The 23,263-nt window shown below is 48.0% G+C and overlaps 1 protein-coding gene across 1 annotated transcript; it reads right to left on the reverse strand.

The window, feature by feature from the left end:
- Positions 1 to 200: 200 nt before the first annotated feature.
- On the reverse strand, positions 201 to 22,818 carry KCNQ3 (potassium voltage-gated channel subfamily Q member 3). The gene is made up of 8 exons (XM_061171734.1): positions 22,753 to 22,818; positions 20,999 to 21,125; positions 16,885 to 17,057; positions 11,904 to 12,059; positions 10,718 to 10,828; positions 8,898 to 8,993; positions 7,884 to 7,978; positions 201 to 234 (listed from the first exon to the last, which is right to left on the reverse strand). Exons 2-8 carry the CDS (start codon positions 21,003 to 21,005, stop codon positions 201 to 203), a joined length of 672 nt encoding a protein of 223 aa, XP_061027717.1. The 5' UTR covers positions 21,006 to 21,125; positions 22,753 to 22,818.
- Between the last annotated feature and the right edge of the window lie 445 nt (positions 22,819 to 23,263).

Below are 23,263 nucleotides of genomic sequence, written 5' to 3' on the forward strand. Positions count from 1 at the left end.
CCCTCCTGTCACTTTCCTGAAACACACATCTGATCATGTCATTCTCTGTCGCCAATAGCTTCTCTTTGCTTTCAGGGTCAAGGTCAGAGTCCTTCACAAGTCACTTGTGACCTGCATGGTCTGGTCCAATCCTTAGCATATACAAGGGGCTCAAAAATATTGGTGGACCGAATGCCCGGACTAGAAAGTGCCACGTGCCACTAGACCCTCTTGGGAGTAACAGCACCATAGATGCTGAGATGGGAGAGGTAAGCAGGGCCCTGAGGTTCTGGGGCCCTGCGGGTCGTGGTCAGGTTTTGGATCTTGTTCTCTTCATCATGGTTATCCAGTGGAAGGTTTTATGCAGGGAAATGAGTCAGTCATGATGTCATGAATTTTCTTAAATCTTTACCACAGTCTGGCGATAGAAGTGGAGGGAAAATTGAGGCCGAGTTCAGAGCCAGGTCGCAGGTTCCACAATGAGAGTGTGGGAAGGTGGGATGGGGTTGGGGGGAGCCACCCGTCCAGCACTGGGTCATGCTATGGTTCATGAACCCAGACACGTGGCAGAAACACACTTCAGAGCAGGGTCCCCAACTCCAGGTACGAGTTCTGAGTGTCCCTCAACTTCTTCTTCCAACTCAAGGGTCCTATCCACCCAGCCTTCTAGCCACACACTTAAAAATCTAAGCTCCGGACCACAGTGTCTAAAATCTGGCAAGGATTTTGGGCGCTTCGCTGATGGTGTCGGTGAGCACGTTTCCTGCCTGAGTGCAACTAGCGGCGAGTCGCGGGCACCTCCAGTTTCCTAAGGCGAAAGCTTAGATTATTGAGATTAGGAACCAAGATGGCGGAGTAGAAGGACGTGCTCTTACTCCCTCTAGCGAGAACACCAGAATCACAACTGGTTGCTGGACAATCATCGACAAGAAGACACTGGAACTCACCAAAAAAGATACCCCACATCCAAAGACAAAGGAGAAGCCACAATGAGACGGTAGGAGGGCCGCAATCCCAGTAAAATCAAATCACATAACTGCTGGGTGGGTGACTCACAGACTGGAGAACACTTATACCACAGAAGTCCACCCACTGGAGTGAAGGTTCTGAGCCCCACGTCAGGTTCCCAACCTGGGGTTCCAGCAACGGGAGGAGGAATTCCTAGAGAATCAGACTTTGAAGGCTAGCGGGATTTGATTGCAGGACTTTGACAGGACTGGGGGAAACAGAGACTCCACTCTTGGAGGGCACACACAAAGTAGTGTGCGCATCGGGACCCAGGGGAAGGAGCAGTGACCCCAGGGGAGACTGAACCAGACCTACCTGCTAGTGTTGGAGGGTCTCCTGCAGAGGCGGGCAGTGGCTGTGGCTCACCGTGGGGACAAGGACACTGGCAGCAGAAGTTCTGGGAAGTACTCCTTGGCGTGAGCCCTCCCAGAGTCCGCCATTAGCCCCACCAAAGAGCCCAGGTAGGCTCCACTGTTGGGTTGCCTCAGGCCAAACAACCAACAGGGAGGGAACCCAGCCCCACCCATCAGCAGACAAGCAGATGAAAGTTTTACTGAGCTCTGCCCACAGAGAGCAACAGCCAGCTCTACCCACCTCCAGTCCCTCCCATCAGGAAACTTGCACAAGCCTCTTAGATAGCCTCATCCACCATAGAGCAGACAGCAGAAGCAAGAAGAACTACAATCCTGCAGCCTGTGGAACAAAAACCACATTCACAGAAAGATAGACAAGATGAAAAGGCAGAGGGCTATGTACCAGATGAAGGAACAAGATAAAACCCCAGAAAAACAACGAAATGAAGTGGAGATAGGTAACCTTCCAGAAAAAGAATTCAGAATAATGATAGTGAAGATGATCCAGGGCCTCGGAAAAAGAATGGAGGCAAAGATCGAGAAGATGCAAGACATGTTTAACAAAGACCTAGAAGAATTAAAGAACAAACAAACAGAGACGAACAATACAATAACTGAAATGAAAACTACACTAGAAGGAATCAATAGCAGAATAACTGAGGCAGAAGAACGGATAAGTGACCTGGAAGACAGAATGGTGGAATTCACTGCTGCGGAACAGAATAAAGAAAAAAGAATGAAAAGAAATGAAGACAGCCTAAGAGACCTCTGGGACAACATTAAACGCAATAGCATTCGCATTATAGGGGTCCCAGAAGGAGAAGAGAGAGAGAAAGGACCCGAGAAAATATCTGAAGAGATTATAGTCGAAAACTTCCCTAACATGGGAAAGGAAATAGCCACCCAAGTCCAGGAAGCGCAGAGAGTCCCATACAGGATAAACCCAAGGAGAAACACGCTGAGACACATAGTAATCGAACTGGCAAAAATTAAAGACAAAGAAAAATTATTGAAAGCAGCAAGGGAAAAATGACAAATAACATACAAGGGAACTCCCATAACGTTAACAGCTGATTTGTCAGCAGAAACTCTACAAACCAGAAGGGAGTGGCATGATATACTTAAAGTGAAGAAAGGGAAGAACCTACAACCAAGATTACTCTACCCAGCAAGGATCTCATTCAGATTCGATGGAGAAATCAAAAGCTTTACAGACAAGCAAAAGCTAAGAGAATTCAGCACCACCAAACCAGCTCTTCAACAAATGCTAAAGGAACTTCTCTAAGTGGGAAACACAAGAGAAGAGAAGGACCTACAAAAACAAACCCAAAACAATTAAGAAAATGGTCATAGGAACATACATATTGATAATTACCTTAAACGTGAATGGATTAAATGCTCCAACCAAAAGACACAGGCTTGCTGAATGGATACAAAAACAAGACCCATCTATATGCTGTCTACAAGAGACCCACTTCAGACCTAGGGACACATACAGACTGAAAGTGAGGGGATGGAAAAAGATACTCCATGCAAATGGAAATCAAAAGAAAGCTGGAGTAGCAATACTCATATCAGATAAAATAGACTTTAAAATAAAGAATGTTACAAGAGACAAGGAAGGACACTACATAATGATCAAGGGATCAATCCAAGAAGAAGATATAACAATTATAAATATATATGTACCCAACATAGGAGCACCTCAGTACATAAGGCAACTGCTAACAACTATAAAAGAGGAAATCGACAGTAACACAATAATAGTGGGGGACTTTAACACCTCACTTACACCAATGGACAGATCATCCAAAATGAAAATAAATGAGGAAACAGAAGCTTTAAATGACACAACAGACCAGATAGATTTAATTGATATTTATAGGACATTCCATCCAAAAACAGCAGATTACACGTTCTTCTCAAGAGCGCACGGAACATTCTCCAGGATAGATCACATCTTGGGCCACAAATCAAGTCACAGTAAATTTAAGAAAACTTAAATCATATCAAGCATCTTTTCTGACCACAACGCTATGAGATTAGAAATGAATTACAGGAAAAAAACGTAAAAAACACAAACACATGGAGGCTAAACAATACGTTACTAAATAACCAAGAGATCACTGAAGAAATAAAAGAGGAAATCAAAAAATACCTAGAGACAAATGACAATGAAAACACGACGATCCAAAACCTACGGGATGCAGCAAAAGCTGTTCTAAGAGGGAAGTTTATAGCTATACAAGCCTACCTCAAGAAACAAGAAAAATCTCAAACAATCTAACCTTACACCTAAAGGAACTAAAGAAAGAAGAACAACCAAAACCCAAAGTTAGCAGAAGGAAAGAAATCATAAAGATCAGAGCAGAAATAAATGAAATAGAAACAAAGAAAACAATAGCAAAGATCAATAAAACTAAAAGCTGGTTCTTTGAGAAGATAAACAAAATTGATAAACCATTAGCTAGACTCATCAAGAAAAAGAGGGAGAGGACTCAAATCAATAAAATTAGAAATGAAAAAGGAGAAGTTACAACAGACACCACAGAAATACAAAGCATCCTAAGAGACTACTACAAGCAACTCTATGCCAATAAAATGGACAACCTGGAAGAAATGGACAAATTCTTAGAAAGGTATAACCTTCCAAGACTGAACCAGGAAGAAATAGAAAATATGAACAGACCAATCACAAAGTAATGAAATTGAAACTGTTTCATTAAACTGATTAAAAATCTTCCAACAAACAAAAGTCCAGGACCAGATGGCCTCATAGGTGAATTCTATCAAACATTTAGAGAAGAGCTAACACCTATCCTTCTCAAACTCTTCCAAAAAATTGCAGAGGAAGGAACACTCCCAAACTCATTCTATGAGGCCACCATCACTCTGATACCAAAACCACACAAAGATACTACAAAAAAAGAAAATTACAGGCCAATATCACTGATGAATATAGATGCAAAAATCCTCAACAAAATACTAGCAAACAGAATTCAACAACACATTAAAAGGATCATACACCATGATCAAGTGGCATTTATCCGAGGGATGCAAGGATTCTTCAATATATGTAAATCAATCAATGTGATAAACCAGATTAACAAATTGAAGAATAAAAACCATATGATCATCTCAATAGATGCAGAAAAAGCTTTTGACAAAATTCAACACCCATTTATGATAAAAACTCTCCAGAAAGTGGGCATAGAGGGAACCTACCTCAACATAATAAAGTCCATATATGACAAACCCACAGCAAACATCATTCTCAATGGTGAAAAACTGAAAGCATTTCCTATAATATCAGGAACAAGACAAGGATATCCACTCTCACCACTATGATTACACATAGTTTTGGAAGTCCTATCCACGGCAATCAGAGAAGAAAAAGAAATAAAAGGAATACAAATAGGAAAAGAAGAAGTAAAACTGTCACTGTTTGCAGATGACATGATACTATACATAGAGAATCCTAAAGATGCCACCAGAAAACTACTAGAGCTAATCAAGGAATCTGGTAAAGTTGTAGGATACAAAATTAATGCACAGAAATCTCCTGCATTCCTATACACTAATGATGAAAAATCTGAAAGAGAAATTAAGGAAACGCTCCCATTTACCACTGCAACAAAAAGAATAAAATACCTAGGAATAAACCTACCTAGGGAGACAAAAGACCTGTATGCAGAAAACTATAAGACACTGATGAAAGAAATTAAAGAGGATACCAACAGATGGAGAGATATACCATGTTCTTGGATTGGAAGAATCAATATTGTGAAAATGACTATACTACCCAAAGCAATCTACAGATTCAATGTAATCCCTATCAAATTAACAACAGCATTTTTTACGGAACTAGAACAAAAAATCTTAAAATTTATATGGAGACACAAAAGACCCTGAATAGCCAAAGCAGTCTTGAGGGAAAAAAATGGAGCTGGAGGAATCAGACTCCCTGATTTCAGACTATACCACAAAGCTACAGTAATCAAGACAATATGGTACTGGCACAAAACCAGAAACAAAGATCAATGGAACAAGATAGAAAGCCCAGAGATAAAGCTACACACCTGTGGTCAACTAATCTATGACAAAGGAGGCAAGGATATACAATGGAGAGAAGACAGTCTCTTCAATAAGTGGTGCTGGGAAAACTGGACAGCTACATGTAAAAGAATGAAATTAGAACACTCCCTAACACCATACACAAAAATAAACTCAAAATGGATTTGAGACCTAAATGTAAGACCGGACACTGTAAAACTCTTATTAGAGGAAAACATAGGAAGAACACTCTTAGACATAAATCACAGCAAGATCTTTTTTGATCCACCTCCTAGAGTAATGGAAATAAAAACAAAAATAAACAAATGGGACCTAATGAAACTTAAAAGCTTTTGCACAGCAAAGGAAACCATAAACAAGACCAAAAGACAACCCTCACAATGGGAGAAAATATTTGCAAACGAATCAACGGACAAAGGATTAATCTCCAAAATATATAAACAGCTCATGCAGCTCAATATCAAAGAAACAAACAACCTAATCCAAAAATGGGCAGAAGACCTAAATAGACATTTCTCCAAGGAAGACATATAGATGGCCAAGAAGCAGATGAAAAGCTGCTCAACATCACTAATTATTAGAGAAATGCAAATCAAAACTACAATGAGGTATCACCTCACACCAGTTAGAATGGGCATCATCAGAAAATCTACAAACAACAAATGCTGGAGAGGGTGTGGAGAAAAGGGAACCCTCTTGCACTGTTGGTGGGAATGTAAATTGATACAGCCACTATGGAGAACAGTATGGAGGTTCCTTAAAAAACTAAAAATAGAATTACCATATGATCCCGCAATCCCACTACTGGGTGCATACCCAGAGAAAACCACAATTCAAAAAGACACATGCACCCCAACGTTCATTGCAGCACTATTTACAATAGCTAGGTCATGGAAGCAACCTAAATGCCCATCGACAGACGAATGGATAAAGAAGATGTGGTACGTATATACAATGGAATATTGCTCAGCCATTAAAAGGAATGAAATTGGGTCATTTGTAGGGACGTGGATGGATCTAGAGACTGTCATATAGAGTGAAGTAAGTCAGAAAGAGAAAAACAAATATCGTATATTAATGCATATATGTGGAACCTAGAAAATGGTACAGATGAACCAGTTTGCAGGGCAAAAATTGAGACACAGATGCAGAGAACAAACCTATGGACACCAAGGGGGGAAAGAGGCGGGGCGGTGGTGGTGTGATGAATTGGGCGATTGGGATTGACACGTATACACTGATGTGTATAAAATTGATGACTAATAAGAACCTACTGTATAAAAAAAAAAATAAAATAAAATTCAAAAATTCAAAAAAAAAAAAAAAATCTGGCAAGGTGCGGTCTATTTCAGAAGCCCAAGTAGTGAAAAGAACATGGGCTTTGGAGGCCTCTAGATGTGGCTGACACTGGCCAAAATGACCATAGTTCCTGAGCCCCAGTTGGCTCATCCGTGAGAGAAGCCTGGTGATACCGACCACCTAGCCTGTCTCCACGGATGCACCATGGGCCACTGTGTTAGAATCAACAGGGGTGCCTGTGTGAGGTGCTTTAGCTACTCTAACGCCATTGAAATTGCTAAAGGTGGATGCAGGATCTGGTGTTTACAGTCCCCCACTGATTTTAATGCACCTTAACATTTGAGAACCTCTGACTTATTTCATAGGATGCCTGTGAGAATTAAATGAAATGTGAACTTGGATTCCAGGAACATATTGGACATCCAATAAGTATTCATTTCCCTCTCCCTTTTCATAGGCGCTGGCCAGGGACTTCCCTGGCGGTCCAGTGGTTAGGACTCTGCGCTTCCACTGCAGGGGCCACGGGTTTGAGCCCTGGTCGGGGAACTAAGACCCCACAAGCTGTGTGTCGTGGCCAAAAGAAAATTTAAAAAAAATAATAAAAAAAATAACTTAGGTGCTGGCCATAGGAAGAGGTTTTAATTTTATTTTCCTGAAGGCTTTTGTTTAATCTCCCACCCTGAGAACACAAAACAACATCTCTGGGCCCCCAGCTGCTTCTTCTCCGTGCCCTTTCCCCCTGTCCAGAGTGGTCTCGGGGTGCAGGCCATGCGCAGGTGCTGGGGCCTCCAGGACTGCCAGGGTGGCCCACTGCACTGGCTGCTCACTTCCTCAGCCACTAATCCTGCTCCAACATTGGCCCGACCTCCCCTTTCAGCCACTCCACACTGTCTAGCTGGAAACGCTGGGTGACACCCTGGGGTCATCTGGGGAGCTTTAAAAAATACTGATGCCTGGCCTGCAACCCTGGGGATTCTGATTGAATCAGCCCGGGTATGGTCTGGGCATTGGGATATTTTAAGCTCTAATGATTCTAACATGCAGCCCAGATTGGGAACCACTGCCCTGAAGGACGTCCTCCGGGAAACCGTGAAGGCCACAGGCACAAATACAGACCCATGGGAGGGATGGTCAGTCACGCGCTGAGCATTCAGATGAGTGGCCACTTGCCTGAAGAACGGAAAAGAGACGACTGATTCATAGAACCTCCATGTCGCCACAAGATCAATCCTGTTGGGGTTGGTAGCATAGTACCTCCAGGCAGCCTGCGGAGGAGAAAAGAGGGGCAGGAATGACCTGGTGTCACCCGAAACTTTCACATGGAATCCCACAACATTAAAACAGAAAGCCCTTGACACCTAAGAGTAAAACGTGCAGTGAGGTCATATCTAGAGAAGCCGGATTCTTGGCTTTCTGTAGCTCCTATGGGAAGAAAACCTTCCTTGACCCCATCATCTTGGAGCTATAATTGATGGTGTGGGGTGTGAAGAGGTGAACTACAGTGGACGGGGGACGCAGGTGCTGGGTAGAAGATCCCTGAAAGGAGCAGGGATTACTCTCGTTGCAAGATTCCTTGAGATTTCTCAAACAGGTAGGAAGACAAAACAGTCTTCTGTGCCACTTCTGTGCATTTCCCGGTACAAGAGACAGCCCGGGAGACAAGTTTTTGATTCTAATATACTAGATCTTCTGTATACCATGATGGTTTGGGGTTTGCGAAGATAGAGCAGGTTCTTAGAGATCAGCACTGGCCTAGAAACTACAATATGGAGGATAACATCATGTACCATCCTGTATCTGACCCACAGAGACACTCACTACAACTGGACACAAGTTCACGAGTGGGTGGTCACGCAGACATTCAGTCCCAGGCAGCTACAGCCAGAACGCTCTCTTTTCCTATTCTCTGCGCTCCCAGTGGCCCATAAAACCACAAAGCAGGAACTTTCTCTGAAGTGAAAGAGGGAACCCTCTGCCTCTCCCACCATCGCTCACTCTGGTCCCCAACCCCCAGCCCACGGTTGGGGGAGAGATAAGGATGGAGAGCTGGCAGGAGACCAACACCCACTGCTGCCTGGCTGCCTACAGACACACACACAGAGACAGACACACACACAGACACACAAGCAGAGGCAGCTACACGGGATCTGAGTCCCATTCCAGTTCATCCCCAGGCACACAGACCTGGATGAGCTCAGCAGCGGGCTTCCTCCTTTTCTCAAAGTGCTTCTGACGGTGCTGTTCCTGCACCTTGAGCGCCAGCCCGGACCCCAGGATGCCCTGAAGGGAGAGGTCAGGCCCTGAAGTCAGCCCCACCCAGACTCTCCCGGAGCGCCCCCCCCCCCCCCCGACTCCCAGGAGCAGGACGACACTGAGCCAAGGGGAGGAGGAAAGATCCCTTCTTTCCCTTCCAGGGAGTAGGAGCTGGGTTAAGTGGAGCCTTGAGGCCAGGGCTTCCTGACTCTGCCACTTCCCAGCGGTGAGACCCTGGGCCAGCCTCCTCTCTGCTGCATCTCACTTTCTTCCAAGCGGAAGTAGGAGAAAGGTACCTACCTCATAATTCTGTTAGGAAAAAAAGTGAGATAATGTAATAGGAACTGCCTAGTAAGGAGTAGGATGCAGAATAGATTCCCAGTTACTATGAAGGGAATTTAAAAAATATTTTAGTTGCTTGAATTGTCACTTGAGGCTTTTACTCTGGCTGGAATCTCTCTGAATTGTGATCTGTTTTGATACCCAGGTCGGACTCTCATGTGAATTACACAGGTAGGAACACACCCTTTTCAAGTCAAGAGAGAATTCAGAGACCAAGTCGCACCCTCACTGCCCCTCACCTGTTATAGATAAGGAAACTGAGAATCAGAAAGGCCATATGCCCAAGGTCAAACAGCTTAGAAAAAAAATAGACCAGGTAGGGCTGCAGTGGACAAAGAACATGAGTGACCAAAGGATGGGAGGTGAAGGGCAGGGAAGAGGGTTTGTTACACAAGAAGGTTCTCTTTAAGCTTTGTGATTAAGAGCCAGGCTTGGAATGAGCAGACCTGGGTCCCTGGCTCCACAACCCAAAAGCCCTGTGACTGTGGAAACTTCACTAACCCAATTAAGCCTCGGTCTTCTCATCTGGAAAATGGAGATAAATGTAGCACCAAACTCCTAATGTTGTCACAAAGATTAAGTGAGACGGTGTAGGTAAAGCATTTGGCATGAATCTAGTACACAGTATGCTCAACGAGTGCTATCTATTATTATTGCTGTTATTACACTGATGGGCACTGGGCTTTGGGGAAGTTACTCTATCAGGGGTCAAAACTTATTCTTGAGGGAAATGCATTTTTTATATAAACCAGTAGATGACAGGGCAAGGGAAGGGAACTCACATATACAAAGGACCTGCTATGTGCAAGGAATACGTGGGTGAAAGACATAATCTCAGCTCCCCAGGAGCTCACAGTCTTCTGGGCAGGCAGATTTGGAAATGTGCAATCCCAGCACGGGGTCTGAAATGCCTTTACAGAGCTATGCCCAGAGGAGGGAAGGACTAACTCAGCCTAAAGAAGGCAGCATTGAAACTGGGTCTTGAGGATAAATAACAAGGTCCTACTGTACAGCACGGGGAACTATAGTCAATATCCTGTGACAAACCATAAGGGAAAAGAATATTAAAACAAAGAATGTCTCTATGTATATAATTATGAGTCACTTTGCTGTACAGCAGAGATGGGCACAGCATTGCAAATCAACTATACTTCAATTAAAAAAAATTAAAAAAAAAAAGAAACTGGGTCTTGAAAGAGGAGTAGGTGTTTGGGGGGATCACTCCTGGCGAAGGGATCAGCACAGCCTATGGCAGAGAGACGGGAAACCATGCTACGGGGATGGTTACTGAGTTGATAGAGCTGGAATTCAGATACGAGACGATGGAAGATGAGGCTGGAAAGCTGAGCTGGGGCCACGCGGTGAGGGATCATGCCCACCACACTAGGGAGAACACCAGAGATACTCACCGCTGGAAGGGCAAAAAAGGAGACGCCAATTAAGGAAAAGGTGGCTGCAATCAGACGGCCCTCCCACGTTTTGGGCGTCTTGTCTCCGTAGCCAATGGTGGCCAGTGTGATCTGAAGAGAGAAGAGTTCAGACATGCGGCTTCCCAGGGAGAGGAAATTAATGATGTATCAGCTGAGCTTCACCTATAAGCCTTTGTACTGACCGGGGTGCTGTTCCCGTTTAGAATAAGATTCCCACGGGAGAGAAGGTACTAAGTACCAGCGAATTTATATGGGAGCCTTGAGACCGCACCTGTTTCTAAGTTAAGGATTTCCTCCCTATAGTCAATCAGTCAACAAATATTTCAATAATTGCAAACATGTGTATGTGACATACATTCATGTGTATATTTGCCTATGTGTGATTTTGTGTATAGCCATGATTCTAAATATATGTGCTCTTGTGGGTGTATTCATATGTATTGTGTGTATATGTGTGCATGGCTAAGGTCTGTGCCCGTGTCTGTCCTGGTATGAGTTGAATATTCCTGTGTGCGTTTACATGTGTAGGTTATCAGCGCACATGTACTTTATGAACATGGAAGGCAGGCTTTCGGAGCAGTTAAGAGCGTGGCTTCTAGAACCCAAATGCCTGAGTTCAAATCCCAAGTCAACCACTAACTGGCTCAGAGATTGTACTGGAATTAGTTACTCAACTTCATGCCTCAGTTTCCCCATTTTTAAAAGCGGGCTAATAATAAGAGTTATTTCAGCTTAAAATAGATTTATAAATGTAAAGTGCTTACAGCAATGCTTTAGTACCACATGTCCTGTGGGCGTGGGGCTGTGTGTCTCTAGGTGTGTTTGAGGGTCTGGGTACACACATCTACATCTGCCACTGTGTCTGTTTGCACAGCATGGCCTGGCTGATGACAGCCTCCGACGAATGAGGTGAGGTCCCTGAGTGACCGTAGGGCCAGACTGTTTAGAGCTCTGACTTCTTATAAACACTAAGGAAGAGCCCCTTCCAAGGGCCTACCCTGCAGGGGGCGTCTCCCAGGGGCAGGTTCAGAAATGGAGGAGGCCTCCTCTCCCCTGTGGCTGCAGAATGCAGTTGCGCGACCGAGCGCATCCCTGCCACGCCCTCCATCTCTCTCTGTCCCTAACAGCCAATCCCCACTGGGCAGCCTTCAAGGTGGGGACTCACCAGACCCCACCAAAGGGCATCCGCGTAGGTCTCAAACTCCTCTTTCATCTCTTGTCCTTGGGCATCCACCTCCGGCACATCTTTCTCAACCAGGTAGACGAGAAATGAAGAAAGGATGAGCGTCAGGAACCCGATGTACCAGGCGGTGATGAGTTCCTGGGAGAGCAAGCAGAGACAGGGAAGGGGTCACTGAGTGGAGGCTGGGTGGAGGTTGGAAGCAGACACACTGGAGCTGGAGTCCAGGTGTACCAGCTCTGTGACACGGGCAAGTTACTTACTTTCTCTGGTCCTCATCTCCCATCACTGTAAAACAGGATCAGTAATATGGTCATTATTTTCATCATTAACAGAACAAGCGTACAGCTCTAGGAGGAGAGGAAGATTTCTGTGATCTCTACATCACAGCTCAAGGGCCTTCCCCTGGAGGCAAGAAGGCAGGAGGGACTGGCCACTGCCTGTGAGACAAGGCTCGGGACTCAGGAGACCCCATCCTATAGCAGGACTGGGCAGAGCAAGGACAAAGCTCAGTTCTGCTGGGACAGTGACGGACAGCAAGGGGGAGCTATCCTGGCAGAGCGGACGGAGCTGTGGACAGGGCCCCAGCCCTGCCACTAATTGACTGTGTGACTCTGGGCAAATGACCCCCCCTCCCCAGCCTCAGTTTCTTCATTTTTAAAATGAAGGGACTGGACCAGAGAGTTCCAAAAAGTGCCACAGATACTTCAAATGCAGATAGGTGTTTTTTTTATGTGAAGTGGTCACCTGCTGATTTAAACCATATTACACATTAGCACAGATTACACTAAAACCTATTATTTCATGGATATTACTGCATGATAGACTAGGACATATACGTAAACAGGAGAAAGCTGATTTAAAGGAAAACGTTGAGGAATAGTAAGGATGGTGCAGAGATATGGCAAAGATGGGCAAAGCATTGAGGTTTCAAACATCCTGACCATGACAATCCCTGAGGTGCTTTCTATGTCTTTCATTCTATTCCAGTTCCAAGGGTTACTGTGGTTACTGTGGTAGGTTGGGCAGAAGAAAGTCAAAGTCATGGGCGAACACAGTCTGGAGATTAGGCCCGTCATTCCTGCTGAGTCATCACAGAGAATGAAGCTGTTCGTATCGATAGAGTTCATCTATTTGACCATCTGAGGCCAGTCAGCTGGCTTTCTGGGTGAATCGCATCTCGCTGACAGGGCTGCTTTCTGCCCGCTTCTGTGCCTTTGTTCACCTTGGTCCTCTGTCCTCCCTGTCCCTCCCCAGGGGACCAACCAGAGAGCACTGAGTCATCTTCAGACTCACGTCACCTCCATTATGAGAGCTTTCCGGATGTTTGCTCCCCCCAACTAGAGCTAGGGTTCATTTCTAGCTTTCTTTCAATGCCTTCCCTATTTTCTAAACAAACTTTAAATCTCTAACACTCTCTTATGCTCATTTGCTTAGAGGTCTGACCTTCCCCACAGCGTCACGTGCACAGTGCACTCGTGCGAGTTTACAGCAGAGAGAGGTTAGCTGAGATGCTGCAGGCAATGCAGCCGGCCCTTCCCCTCCATGAGTGTCTGCCCCGCCGGGGGTTCGAGAAGGAAAAGATGAATTGATCGTCCTTCCCCAGTGGCTGTATGAGCATGACCCTCCTGCTCTGTTAAGTGTGATTCTAGCGTGCCTAAGCTTTTCATACCCTCTGGCCCCCAAGTGCAAGTCAGAAGTTTCCCCTGGTGCTTAAGCAGAGAAACAGCTGTCCATGTGCACACAGAAGCACTGGCTGTGTGGGATTAAGAGCTGGTATAAAGGTCGTCACTGAGGAGTGCAATGTGTCCCCACTCTGTGCCTTGCAGTCATCTCAAAGGCTATTCAAGGTAATTCTGACTGGAGGCAATCTTCGCCAGCAGTTCTGTGGCAGAACCTGTGGCTGCTCCCCGACATCCACGGGCTCCTGCACACGCCTGAGCCCCCCTGCAGTCAGGTGCGGGCTGAGGGCCTGGGGTCCAGCCAACGTGGGGGGGTGATGGGAGCTACTTCCTGCCTTAAATCCATTCTAGAGGATGCTCTGGGCTCCCCTTCCCTTGCCTTCGTGACTCAAGGCTCATTTCCAAGACAGATGAGGACCACCCAGCCCACATCAGACACTGTGTGAGTGAGAAGACACCCACAACTTTTGTGCTAAGTCACAGAGACTCCAGGGCTTATTTGTTCTGGAAGCAGAGCCCGGCCAATCCTAACTTTAGTAAGAGCGTTAACTTTAAAGTCTAACCCTGTGTAACCCTGTATGGGCCCGTCACTCTTCATCTCTGAGTTTCCAGGGGGAGTCAAGCATGGAACTTGGCCCAGAGAACACGTTTTCTGAATGAATGAATGAAGAAATGAATTGGTAAGTGCCTGTTCACCAGGCTTAGAGAAGGAACTGGTCTAAGCTCTTGCAGTTAGTAAATGCTGGACTCAAATCCAGGTACGTGCTTATCTCCTGAACACATTGCCTGCCCCGGAACTGAAGGCCAGCCCTATAACCGCGCTGCAGCTTCGGCACAGTGAAAGGCTAAAGGCTCATCTAGTGGGATTGTTGTGGGGAAGGATGGGATACAGAGCTTGCCAAGCAGTTGTTTTGTCTGCCTTCGGTCTCCTACCACATACATGATTTCGTCTTGAAGTTCTGCCCGCCTGGCATCAGTTGTGGGCTCTGGCGGTGGCGTGGACCATCTTTTCCCAGGAATGACATAGCAAACATCCAACTGTCATCTATTCTAATCTGAGGGAACACAGGACAAAGACCGTAACCAGACATTTTTAGCCCTGATTTCCACTGGAGCTGTGAATCAGCTCAGCTCCATGGAGACAAGTCCTCTGATAAAAGATAAAATAGAAGGTAGGCTGAAGAAAGAACTCTGAAAAGAAAGCCCTGACCTCCCCGAGCCTGTGGCCAGAAGTGGCACAGATGGGGAATAAAACATGTATGGCAAGAAACTGCATCCTCCAGTGAGAGACTCCGGGTGTTTTAAATTTGTATTTCATTTTCTTTATATATTTACTTGTACGTTTGTGAAGAAGAGCATGTTTGAAATTTATTCACCAGGCACTCACATGTACCTTTTCTTATGTGAGCCGCTGGAAGGATTCACATTTTAACCACTGGGGAAGCTCGTATACAAACAGAGCAATGTTCTTAAAGTCTTACGGCTGGAAGGCGGCAGAGCTGAAATGTGCACTGAGCTGCTGTCTGACTCCTAAGCTCCTGTTCATTCTACGATGACATGCCGGCCCATCTGGGTGTGTCCCTGAGCTGGAAGAACCCAGGAGTTAGCTGTGTGGAGGCATTCTGGGGTTGCCCAAGTGGGGATGGCATGCTGCTGTTAACACATATAAGGAAAACTCTGAGCTCCCCAATGGCAACTTGCCCCAGGATCACTGCCTTGGGTGCAGTTCCCCAGAAGCAGAGCCTGAGACAGAGGCTTAGGTGCATGTGATGATTGAGGGAGGGTCTCGGGAGAGAGGGAGTGAAGGAAACCAGACAGGGCAGGAGAAAGAGCTCAGCAAGGAGGTGGTCTCTGCTGGAGCCTCCTTCAGCCTGATCCCATGGGGAGCTCTGGAGTGTGAACTGCACCACAGGGCGGGTCCCAACGCAAGAAAGGTACTTGTGTCCGCTAGTCACTGGCTGTGTGCTTCCCTGATGTGGGGGAAGAAAGATGAGAACAATATAAGCTCCTGGGCAGGGCAGCGCTCCTGTATGTCTCCAGAGAAGGGGACAGCTGGGAATATTAGCGGCTAACTCTCATAGCAGCTGAGGGCTAAGCACATCCCCCCGGTAAAGGTAGCCTGGCCAGGGCACCAACCGCGTCCATCGTACCCACCAAGCCTGGCACAAGAAGATGCTCTTGTAGTGACAAAGGTAGCTTTGGCTTTATCCCCTGAAGAACACCCATCCCAGGGGTCCTTCACTCCGATTTCTCCTGAACTGGCCTCGGAGTGGTTTTTCCTGCCACTCAGAGGTTTTTCCTTCATTTCTCCAGGGTCCAGCTGAGGCAGGGATATTAACACAAAGTGCTACCGAAGGTCTGGGCTAACAATAGGAAAGAAACACAGGGAGCATGACAGAGACAGCGCCAGACACGCTGGACTCTGCCTGCCTGGGTTTCCACACCTGCTTCAGCACGTGGGACTCTGGGAGAGATCAGGCCAAGTCCCACTCATCCTAGCTTCTCATCTCCCTTGGAGAGGCAAGAGCCACCACGACCAGCAGCAAATCACTGAACACAGGCTCTGAAGCCAGACGGCCTGGGTCTGTGATGGTGGGCAGCTCACTTCCTCTTTCCAGATCTGCTTCTTTAGCACTGAAATGGGGTAAGAACAGTGCCTGACCCCTGGGGCGAGCTCATCCGTATCAAACACTAAGTTCTAGGCGCTGCGCTTCTGGCTACATAATAACAATAGCCACTGAACCACATCAATGAACTGGGTGTATTCTAAGTGCTTTTCACCCTGAGGTGAACGCATTATCATTTCCATTTTATAAATGGCAGGAGAGAAGACCCAGAGGGGTTACAGGAAATCTCCAAAGTCACATCAATAGAGTCTGGATTCAAACCAGTCTGCCTGACTCCAGAACCCTTCCCTCCCATCCCATGCTGGTTTGCATTAGCTCATTTCATCCTCTCAACAATCCAGAGGTACAGGCATTATCATCCCTGCTTTAGGAATGAGGAAAAACTGAGGTCAAAGAGGGTTGAGTGACTTGGCCAGAGTTGCTTGCATTTGGTGGGGCTGAGGCCTGAGCCCAGGTCTACCTGCGTCTGCTGGCTGCAGCGCACCTGTGTGTGCTTCCCCTTCCTGCTCCTCGTCCTCCTCCCCATCATCATCATCATCATCATCAGTGGTGGCAGGACAACCACCCTCTGGGGATGCTGTCAGGGAGGAGATGCCACGGATGGGCCTGGGTGGGCAGGAAGCCAGCGCGGTCTGGCCCCTTCGCAGCGACGCTTACTTTGCTGTGGGCGCAGATGGCCGAGCCCAGGAGCTTCCAGGTGCCGCCCCTCCGATCCATGCGAAGCATCCGCAGTATCTGCAGGAAGCGCAGGCTCCGCAGGGACGTGGCCAGGACGTTGCCCTGGTTTCCCACGGCAACCACCGGCACAGAAGCAATCAGCACGAAGATGTCTGGAGAGAGGACAGAGGGTGGCAGAGGGGAGGGGAAAGGAGGTTAGGCCAAGGCACGGGAGCCATCACAGGCAGTGTCGGCGGCAGACAAACATCCGCTAAACGCTGCTGTGTTAAACCGTGACATGGACCGCGCAGGACTCGCGTTCTCCTGTGACAGGTAAGGAAACAGGAGCTCTGAGTGTGAATGCCCTCCTAGGGCCACGCGGCCGGATGTGGCCGACTGGGGATTGGATGCAGGAGGCCTGCTGGACTCCAACGCTCACTCTAAATCCCAGGGAAGTGATGCTCCAAGGCCCTCCAGGGGTGGCACTCGGGGGTCCCTCTCTGGCCGAGAAGGGATCTGGGTTGCCCAGGTGGTGGAGGTGAAGCCTGAAGCTCAGATGCTGCTTTACTGTGGGTCTCCCCTGCAAACAGCCCCTGAGACAGGGACGTGGCTGTGGGTGATTTAATGAGAAATGATCTCAGGAAGCAGAAGTGAGGGGAGAGGGGAGCGGGGAAAAGGCCAGTGCAAGGGGTGATGTCAAGGCCGTTGCTGGAGCCTCTGAGCTGCAGGCAGAACACCTCCCACCATTGTCCCTCTGAAAGATGGGAGCTGGGCCATCTGTCCACCAGATCCTGTTCCCTGCTGGCCGAGGGGGTCGTAACGTCCCCACACTCGCGAGCTGCACTGCCTTTGACCTCCCTCAGCTTCAGAGAAGGCCCTGGGGTAGACTGTGGGAAAACGTGGGGCCCACCCCAGCAGTGGGATGCTGCTGTCAGGAGGTGACCTAGAAACGTCTACCAGAGCTGTGACTGGCAGCAGAGGCCGAGGGGATGAGGCGCTTCTGAAAGGGCCAAGCTGGCTCCTGAAGTTAAATGGCTGAGGACGGAAGAAAGAGGGCCCTGGTCTCTTTCTTATTCCCTTCAATGCCCTCCCCTCAGCTCCCGGATCTGTTATCTCCCCACTGTACTGCAGGGGGCTAAGCAAGTAAAAAGGATCCCATGATCAAGTAAATCTGAAAAAAATTCAATTAAACAGGTTTTGCTACTGCAGGACTTCTCAGAGCCTTTAATATGCTAATATGCCCTGTGGCTCTCAATTTTACCAATGAAGTCCAGCCTTTCTCAAAAGATTTTGACCTGTCTGAACTGTTTTTGCTTGTTTGTTTTGTTTTTTTTGTTTTTTTTGCAAGAGCATCAGGATTCCAAGGAACACATTGTAGGAATGTTTATCCACTGGGCAAAGTCCAAACTTCTGAAAATCCTCTGTGATCCAGCCCTTGGGAACCTTCTAGAAGCATGTGTGGTTTGCTGAGCCCACAGTGTTCTCTCACACCTCTACACCTTTGTTTGTGCTGCCACCCAGCTTGGATTAGGTTCCTTGATCTACACTAGGTACGTCTGCCAAAAAAGCTGGCACCCTTTCCACCATGTCAAACTATCTCCCAGGTGTGCCTACCCTTTGGGAAAAAGTAGGGCTCAGACACCTGGATACCAATATGTCTATATCCTTGGCCAGGCTTCTCAGTCTGTCTGTGCAAAGATACCCATTTATCACATTTGTAAAAGAGAAAATAAAACCTAGGTGCAGGGTAAATGTGACTTAAGTCAATGACACTCTGACAGGACAGCAAATTCTGGCCCAGAGGGACCCATCCACACCCAAAATGGCAGGGTCTGAGGCTGCTTCGAGTAAGGAGGCCATGATATGTGTGGACGTGATAACCAGCCTCTTGTCAGACACACAGAGAAAAGCAACATTTCCCACAAGGGCCACATTACAGGAGAAGTTGAGAGGAGTAGAACATAAAATGCAGCAACATCAGGAAAGAAGCCAGCAAGGATGGTGGATGCTGAGGCCCAGCCTTGTCTCTCCAGGAAGGCCAGCAGGGGAACGTGATCTGGAGCTCCAGTACAATCCTGGAATGGCGGAGACAGTTCCATTGGGAACGCCCCTGTTCTGGAGGGGCCCGGGCTCCATATGCTACGACATCCTCTAACTTGGCAGGAACCTCTGAATTTGGGCACCGTTGATCACAAAGTCATCTCCCCCACCCCCTGCCAAAACACACACACACACACACACACTGGATAGGTCACCCCAAAAAGAAGTCAGCTTAAGACTTGAAAGAAAGACAGGAAAGAGGAAAGGGAAGGAAAGTTGGGGGTTGCCATGGACTGAATGTTTGGGTCCTTTCAAATTCATATGTTGAGTCCTAACCCCCCGTGTAATGCCATTGGGAGGTGGGGTCTTTGGGAGGTGATTAGGTCATGAGGGTGGATCCCCCATGCATGGCATTAGTGCCCTTATGAAAGAGACCCCAGCGTGCTCCCTCGCCCCTTCCATCACGTGAGGACACAGCAAGGAGACAGCTGTCTAGGAACTAGGAAGTGGACCCTCACCAGAACCCAGCCATGCTGGCACCCCAATCTCAGAGGTCCGGCCTCCCGAACTGTGAGAGATAAATTTCTGTTGTTTATAAGCTACCGTGTCTGTGGTACACTGTTATAGCAGCTGGAAAGGACTAAGACACGGGTAGATAGACATGGAAAGAGGACAAAGGAAGAGAGAAAAAAAATGTGAAAAAAAATCAGTAACTACAAAGTCCTCCAAAATTGCACGTGTGCACGCGTGCGTACACACACCCATCCAACTTGCATTCAAAATTCTGAGCAATAAACAAAACCCTCAGATTTCCAATCTCAGTAGCAAATGGGAAGAAGGAAGAGAGGCTTCAGCCGACAGTGAGGGTGGTACCTGTCCTTTGTGTGAGGCAACCTGCAAACGTGGCAACACAGCCCCAGGAGGCACGGAGAGAACTTGGCACCTAGGACAGAGGAGGGGTCCAGCTCTTCCTCCCTGGCTGGGTCATTCGTACCCACAGGGCTGTGTCCAGTCCCAGCGGGTCACTGTTTAAAAGGGGAGTGAGGAATAAGCAGCAGCTCAGAGGAGAGGGTCTATGATGCTAAGAAGATGGGTTATAAGATGGAGTTGAAGCCGCTAAGCACATTCCTCCCGATGAAAGGAGACTGCTGGAGTGGAGAGGAGGAATAGGATGGCTGAACTCGAATATCTGAAGAGAGTCAGAGGAGTTAAGATGGAATGAATACCCTCGAGAGGTGGTGAGCGCCCCGTGACTGGAGGTATGCAAGTAGAGTCTGGGGGACCACTTAAAGACTGCTGCAAAGGGGGCTGGAGCAACAGACAGGAGGGCATCTTCAACCAAACGCTTTTGAAGGTCCCTTCCAGCCCTGACATTCTATGATCCTCTGACTTTAACCATCCCTAGGAAGTCGAAGCTCCAAGACTCCTAACCATCACTGCAGGTAGCTTTCGTCCTGTCACTGTATGATTTTAGTAGGATCTTCAGATGGGAACATGGTGGGGTGCACCAATAGGTGTGTGTGAGAGCTTCCACCTTCTTTGCTATCAAAATGCCTACACCTGGATGGAGGGGTCTCCATGACACCTCCCCAAAGCAAGGTGGGTCAGGACACAGCATTATGGTGGCGAGGGGGGTCACAGGTGCTAGATTCTTCCAGACTGGGTGTTAGGATGGAAGAATTACCTCTGCGGTCCTACAGAGGTCATTCTCAACCAGCAATGGTGTCCCGCCTCCCATCCCCACCGTGGCCAGTCTGGAACTGCACGGGCAATTTTGGCCCAGGGACTGGGGCTGCTCCACATCCTGCCATGAGCTGGCTCCTTCACGACCCAAATGCCAAGAGTGTCCCCCACCCGCCTTAAGAATTCCTGCCCTGTGGACTCATTATAAAGAGAAGCCACGGGGGGAGGAATTCCACCTGCTGGAGGATTGAAGGGAGGGTCGGAGGAGGGGACGGGCCCCCAAGGCGCTGCATGGTCTCCCAGAAGAACAGCGTCTGCTTAAAATTGCCTCAGAGAAATAATGCACCAAAAGAAGGGGATGAGGCACCCCGGGCTCGGGGTCAGGGCTTACCCAACATGCACAAGGGCTTCCTGGCAAACTTCAGTCGTCCCCGCCAGCCTTTGTATCTGCAGCAACACCCAGCAGCCCAGATCCTCAAAGCAAACTCGGCTCCGAAGATGAAAATAGCAAATGTTTCCTGCGTTGAAGAACATGTGGAGAGACACATTAACCGGGACCCAGCTGTCCAAAACTAGCGATTTCTGTCCGGAAGTTCTGAAGAGCTGGATTCCTGTTGTTGCTGGTTTGGTGGTAGAGGGGGTAGGACAGGCTGATCACCTCCACTCAGTTTGGGGCAGTTCCTGTCTTCACTCTGATGTGCTAACTGTCTCTAACATGAAGCCTTTTTTTCTATGTTTTTGTTCTAATGGATCATTAAAAAAAATCCCTTTAATGTACTGAAAAGCCCCCAAGAAGTTCAGTTGGGTTGAAAGGAGAGGAATCAGTGATATTGCCCAGCCGGTGTCTGGTCCCTGGTATTGCTAATCGTGGCCAATGGTCACTGAGCACAGCTCCTGGGCCAGGCACCACTGGAAGTATCTTATAATATGACCCTCCTCTTGTATTTTGAAAAACCGAGGCCAGGCAAGGAGTGGCTGAACAAATGTCTCAAGGCCAAAAGTGGCAAAGAAGGCATCCCAGGCAGGTGATCAGGCACTGAGCCCGCGCCCATCAGGATCATGCTATGGCATCTCCAGGACAGCGGGTGTGCATCTTCCCTCCTGAGCCTCCTTTGTGGGTCAGATGGAGACACCTTTGCCCCACTGACCTCCCTGGGGCCCTTGGGGAGTTGCAGCGATCCTCGAAACTTAGCTCCTGGAACTGGATGTCTTCCCAGGAGTCATCTGCTCAGGTCTTAGCTTCAGACCTGCCCTGTAGACCGTCAACACCTGCCCTTGGAAGGAACCTGCTGATTCCGGCACCACGGACACGTGGTTAGCTCAGTGGGAGGCAAAGGTTCTGCTATTTCGTAAACCCTGATTGGGGGCCGGCATCCCTTCCCTGTGCAGAGGGTGGGGCCTCACCCTAGAGAGGTGGGCTGATCCTAATCCAGGAAGGCGTGGTCATTCAAAGGGCCAGCTGGCCTGTGCTGTCCGGGGCTGCAGAAGGATCCAGCCCTTCCTGGGAGCCTCCTCCTGGCCGGGTGTGGAGGCTGCACCCAGCCTATCAGCGTGTGCTCCTCACCGTACATTGCTACATATTTTAGGTGAGGATGGGAGGAGACTGAGTCGGGGTGTTAGGTAACTTGCCCGAGAATTCTAACTGCACGCTCTCTCTGCCGCACCGTGGGATACAGACTGGAGAGTAAAAACAGGCAGAGGCCCAGAAGGGAGGACCTGGAGTGCTCATGCAGAAATGGGATTTGTTGCTTGGCCTTGAAGGAAGAGATCCTCAGGGTTTAGGGAGGAAAAGCAGAGGAAGGGTTGGGACGAAACATGCCTTTGTGTTACTGTCAGAGAGTTGGGAAGCTGTATTTGATCATTTAACCAGTGGGTATTGGTGTTTGCTTTGACCTTGTTTATGTCCCCTTATCTCTAATCTGGAATAACACATGCCAGCCATTCCCTGCTCCAACTGTGCCCCCAGCAGACCTCATAACCGATCCACCAATGCTTTCTCCTGGGCCTGGACTTGGCCAGAGACTCCAGGAAACCAAAACCAGCTGCGCAGAATGGCACCCAAGGGCCTCCCTGTCTTCATCGTTGGCGGTCCCACCAGAGCATCTACCCCCGCTGCGCAGCACCACGGTGCACGCGCCATCTCACCAGCAGCAGAAGCCAGTCTCCCGAAACAGTCTCGTACTCCCTGAAGGTGGTCAGGATGGCCAGAATCAAGCACCCAAGGACAATCAGGAACCTAGAGGGGAAGGAAGAAGGAAACTAAGGAAGCGTCTAGTCTTGGATTGCGCCGAGGCAAGACTGGGAAGGTGTCAGACGGGATGAAGCTACAGCATCCGTTAGACATAGGTGTGTGTTTTCTCCGTTATCCCATGTAACCTCATAACACACCTGAAAGGCAGGTAGGAATTATTGCTCCAGTTAAAGAAAACAGGGCTGAGAGAGGTGAAGCAATGTGCATAACTTTTACTTTACCAGCTAGTTAGTGGAAACAGTGAGAATTTGAATTAGATCATCGGGTCCCAGCCCTGGAGGGCTGCAGATGCCTTGAAAAACCAAAGTTACTGCAAGCTTTGGTAAATCAACGGGAATATGAATATGTTAATAATGTGTCCTGCACATATAGGTCTATGTTTTTCAAATATATGAAAACATTCTT

Source organism: Eubalaena glacialis, chromosome 17 (assembly GCF_028564815.1).
Source record: "Eubalaena glacialis isolate mEubGla1 chromosome 17, mEubGla1.1.hap2.+ XY, whole genome shotgun sequence".
Classification (NCBI taxonomy): Eukaryota; Metazoa; Chordata; class Mammalia; order Artiodactyla; family Balaenidae; genus Eubalaena; species Eubalaena glacialis.